We start from the raw sequence: 3,982 nt of genomic DNA, 5'->3' as shown, positions 1-3,982 counted from the left end.
CCAACCTTTCACTGCATCATGAAATCTCAATTTCTCTGCTTTAAGTTTTTTAGCCATGTAAAAGGAACGTTGGAACACGTTGCTTCTAAGATTGTAGTTTCCATTTCAATTGGTGACTTTAATCGAGCAGAAATTGATTTTTGAAAAAGATATTTAAATTTGCACTTGCAACGAGGGCACCTCCTATCGCCCTGATTCTTTCTCAGATGATTCCGTTTTCCTTTGGATTTGTTTTTGCCTCCCCCCCCCCCCATCTTGTGTTGTCGTAATTACACATCTGTACCTCCTTCTGGTACTCTCCTTGGGGATGACGTCAGCGACCCACAAGGGCAACGCTTTCAAAACCTAAGCTTCATCAATTCCCAACACACAACTCAATCTATGACTAAAAGCCCTAGTGGTCAAAACATCTTACGACACCAAGGTTATGAAAATTAGACTTTATTTATATTTTAGTCACAAGAAGTTTTCCCCCTTATTTATCGGGCTGTAAATACATACTAGAATAAACTCTGTAAAATATACAAAAAATACATACTTTTCCCATGAAATCTTTCTTTATAATAAATAGAAGGGACCACGTGTGTGGCTGGTCGCGGTAATGCTCCGTGTCTGCTTAGGTTTTCAGTCTGTTGATTTATTTTTAATCTCTTGAAAGAATGGGGGAGTTCCTCCTCCCCCAAAAGGTCGAGATAAATAATGCATGAAGCAACCCTCCCTCCCGATTTTTCCCTTTTCCTCCACATTTTTTCCTTTTGATAGAGAGTTCAGCCTAAATTTCCACGCTTGCATTCAATCATTACAAAGCCTACAAATTATACAATGACTTCTAACCTGGCCCTCTAACAAAACAACATTTTCCCCTTATAAATCATAAGAGACAGATGGCAAAATGGAGAAGAAAAAGGAAAGAGAAGGGCTGCACAAAGGGCATTGTGACAAATCTGGGAAACTGAGCAAAGTGCACGTCAGAGAGGGAAAGTTTGGTTTGACAGGTGAAATTCCCACAGGCTGCGGGCAGCAATGGGAAGAAAGCAGATGCTCTAGCCCTTGCAAAGCTGTGGATAATATTGTTACCGGTCATATCATTCAGATGCTGACACAGTTCTTTCTCGCCGACATTAACATCTTTACGGAGATCCAAAGGTGACAAGATCACACGAACCAGTTGCGTTCCCCCTCCGAGGTTCACATGGAGGAGACCAAAAGAGAAAGGGGGAGGGGAGGGGCGGATCTGTGGTTGCGTAGGCTGGCTGGTTCCCTCCGCCCCCGCCCGCGCCTCTGCCAAGCGGTGTGGTCTTTAGTTACTGAATCCAGAACAATGCGGAATTCGAACCCATTTCTCCGAGGCAGAGCCCCTTCTTGCACCATCATCACCCCCACCCCTTTCCTCACCCCCACCCCCAAGTTACCCAGGAGTCCACTCGGAAGAAGGAAACCCAGAGCAAACACAACCAATGGACTTTGCCACCATGTTACATACAACTAGACTGTCAAGTGAGCTGATGAGCAGGTGTGGGGGGAACAGGGGATGACTGAAGGTGTGTGTATGGGGGAGGGGGCCGCAGGATGCATTGTGGACAGCCGTGGTGTTACATACAGTCCCTGACTATGGGGTGCAGAGGTGCATAACGGTGTTTGTCTGGGGGCGGGGGCTGCCAGTAGTCCAAGTCGGAGCCGCCCCCGGAGCTGGCCGGGCTGGCGGGCGATAAAGTGCAGCTATAGGGGGAGGTGGAACTGGAGGGCGTGCAAGACGCGGACGCCGGGCTGTCGCTGCAGCTCCAAGTGGAGGCTGGCGAGGGGCTGTCTGCGCCGCAGCTGCTCAGGGCCGCGCTCGCTCCCCCGGGGCTCAGCAGCGCGGCTGCAGCGGCGGCGTCCGAGAAGAGCGCCCCGGGCAGGCCGCCAGCGGCGCCGCCCACGCCCCCGGCGCCGCAGTGATCTGCCAGCCGCAGGGTCTCAGTGAGAGCCCAGATGTAGTTGTGGGCGAAGCGCAGAGTCTCGATCTTGGTGAGCTTGGCGTCTTCGGGGAACGTGGGCAGCACCTCGCGCAGCGCGTCCAGCGCCGCGTTCAGGTTGTGCATCCGATTACGTTCGCGGTTGTTGGCCTTGAGCCTCCGCGTCTTTTTGATCCTCTGTACCGTCTCCGCCGTCTTGGCGCCCCGGGAACTCCCTCGGGCCCGGCTCGGCCGGCGCTTGCACTCATGAGACAGGCTCAGGAGGCGAGTGGCTGGCTTGCAAACTTCTGCCCCGCCGCCTCCGCCGCCGCCCCCTCCTTCTCCGCCGATCCCCGCTCTGGACACTTGCTCGGCTTCAGCCAATCGAGGCCGCCGCCCTCTGGAAGGCGCGTCCAAGTCCTCTTCCTCCTCTTCTTCAGAGCTGGAAGTTAGCGGGGTCAGGGAAGACGAGGAAGGGGAGGACGAGCCCAAGAGCACCAAGACATCCTCCTCTTCTTTCATCTCCAGGGTTTCGGATTTGACGAACATTTCTGCCCGCGAGCGAAGGGAAGGCACCGAACTGGCAGGAAAGGGCAGAAACACAGATCAACTCAGTAACGACATGTTATCTCTGGCTGCAGGTAGCTTCGGATTGAAATGACAGTTGCTTTGACCAACTGAAAGGACTTTCCTTGAAAGTCTAGAGACAGAGAGGGAGAGAGGGGATAGGTGCAGAAAGAGCGACAAAGAGAGACAGAGACAGAGACAGAGAGATTCTTAAAACCCAACCCAGCCTTCCTGGAGAGTCCAATAGTCTTTGCACCTTCCGTCGACTGCACCTTCGGGGGAAGGTTTAATCGATGGCTTTTCTGGGCTCACACACCTCGCCTCTTTGCGCCCCCGTGCGACTGTGTTTAGCCCCCTACTGCACCCTATTCTTCTTGAACTACTGGATAGGTCTTATAGATAGATATGTCTTCTCACCCACCCATACACACTTGGAGCGCAATTTGATCGCACGGGAAAGCCCCCTGAGGTCCCTGGAGTCTGAGCATCTCAGAGGCGAAAGGCAGCAGACAAAGCGATCACAGGGGTTAAAGAATGATCATACAAGGTATGGGGAAATAAGGGAAGGAAGAAGAGCTCCCAAAAGGCTGCCGCAGCCCTGAAACTTACTCGGCTCGCTTTAATTGCGTCTTATAATCAATCGCTCGCTCCCTCTGGTTTGAGCTGTGCCTGTGTTGCCTGTGCCCTGAACTTCTCCGCGTCCTGGAACGGCCGGACTGTACTCGCCACCTGGAGAGCGACCGCGTGCTGCTGCTGCTGTGCTTGTCCCGGTGAGCTCCTCCCCAAGGGCCCCTTTGCCAAGAGTCGATGCAAGGGCCCTTGGCGGCGGCTGCTCCCTTGGTCTTGTGTGTTTTGGTGATGTTGCGTGTCTGTCTGTCAGTCAGTCCCCGGTGGTGCAACTCCTGGCACGCGACTCCTCGCCACTCCAGTTAAAATGAAGCTGCTTGTGGTTCAATGGCTTGTGTGTCTGGCACACGACTCTCCTTAAAACCCCTTATATACTACCAAGAAAACAATCAAATCTGCCCCCGGGGCCCCCCAGATCCCCCACCCCCTGTCCTCCTCCTCCTCCCTCCCCCCTCTTCCCTCCCCGGGTTTATTCTTTTCATTGCATTATCATCACTCATTTCTTTCTCTTTCTTAGCCCCTTCCCCCCTCCCCTATGCTGCCATCCATCCATCCTCCCCCTCTTCCACCCCCCCTCCTCTTTATCTAATCAGCATAAAGTGGTTCTAAAGCTCCAGTCGAAGCTGGGAGCTGCAACCCAGGCTGCCCAAGCTGCGGCGGCTGCGGCGGCGGCTAAAGCTGCTGTTGTCGCCGCCGCCGCCGCCGCCGCCGCTCCGCTTTGTGATTGGTGGCTCGCGCTCGGCTGGAGCGTGCCGCTAATTTATTAATGAATGGTGGTCGCGAGGCGCAGCTGGCCAATCAGTGCACCCCGGACTCTGGGAGTTCTGCAAGCCACGCGCACCGGAGCCCGCTCC

At 54.0% G+C, this 3,982-nt stretch overlaps 1 protein-coding gene across 1 annotated transcript; it reads right to left on the bottom strand.

The window, feature by feature from the left end:
* Positions 1-425: 425 nt before the first annotated feature.
* Positions 426-3,540, bottom strand: NEUROG2 (neurogenin 2). The gene is made up of 2 exons (XM_003341406.4): positions 3,111-3,540; positions 426-2,514 (listed from the first exon to the last, which is right to left on the bottom strand). Exon 2 carries the CDS (start codon positions 2,481-2,483, stop codon positions 1,593-1,595), a length of 891 nt encoding a protein of 296 aa, XP_003341454.1. The 5' UTR covers positions 2,484-2,514; positions 3,111-3,540; the 3' UTR covers positions 426-1,592.
* Positions 3,541-3,982: the final 442 nt, after the last annotated feature.

The sequence above is a fragment of the Monodelphis domestica genome, chromosome 6, assembly GCF_027887165.1.
Source record: "Monodelphis domestica isolate mMonDom1 chromosome 6, mMonDom1.pri, whole genome shotgun sequence".
Classification (NCBI taxonomy): Eukaryota; Metazoa; Chordata; class Mammalia; order Didelphimorphia; family Didelphidae; genus Monodelphis; species Monodelphis domestica.
This window is presented reverse-complemented; position numbering and strand designations above follow the sequence as displayed.

Coding starts and splice junctions, on each gene's coding strand:
- NEUROG2 (XM_003341406.4), bottom strand. CDS start 2,483: ATGTTCGTCAAATCCGAAACCCTGGAGATGAAAGAAGAGGAGGATGTC.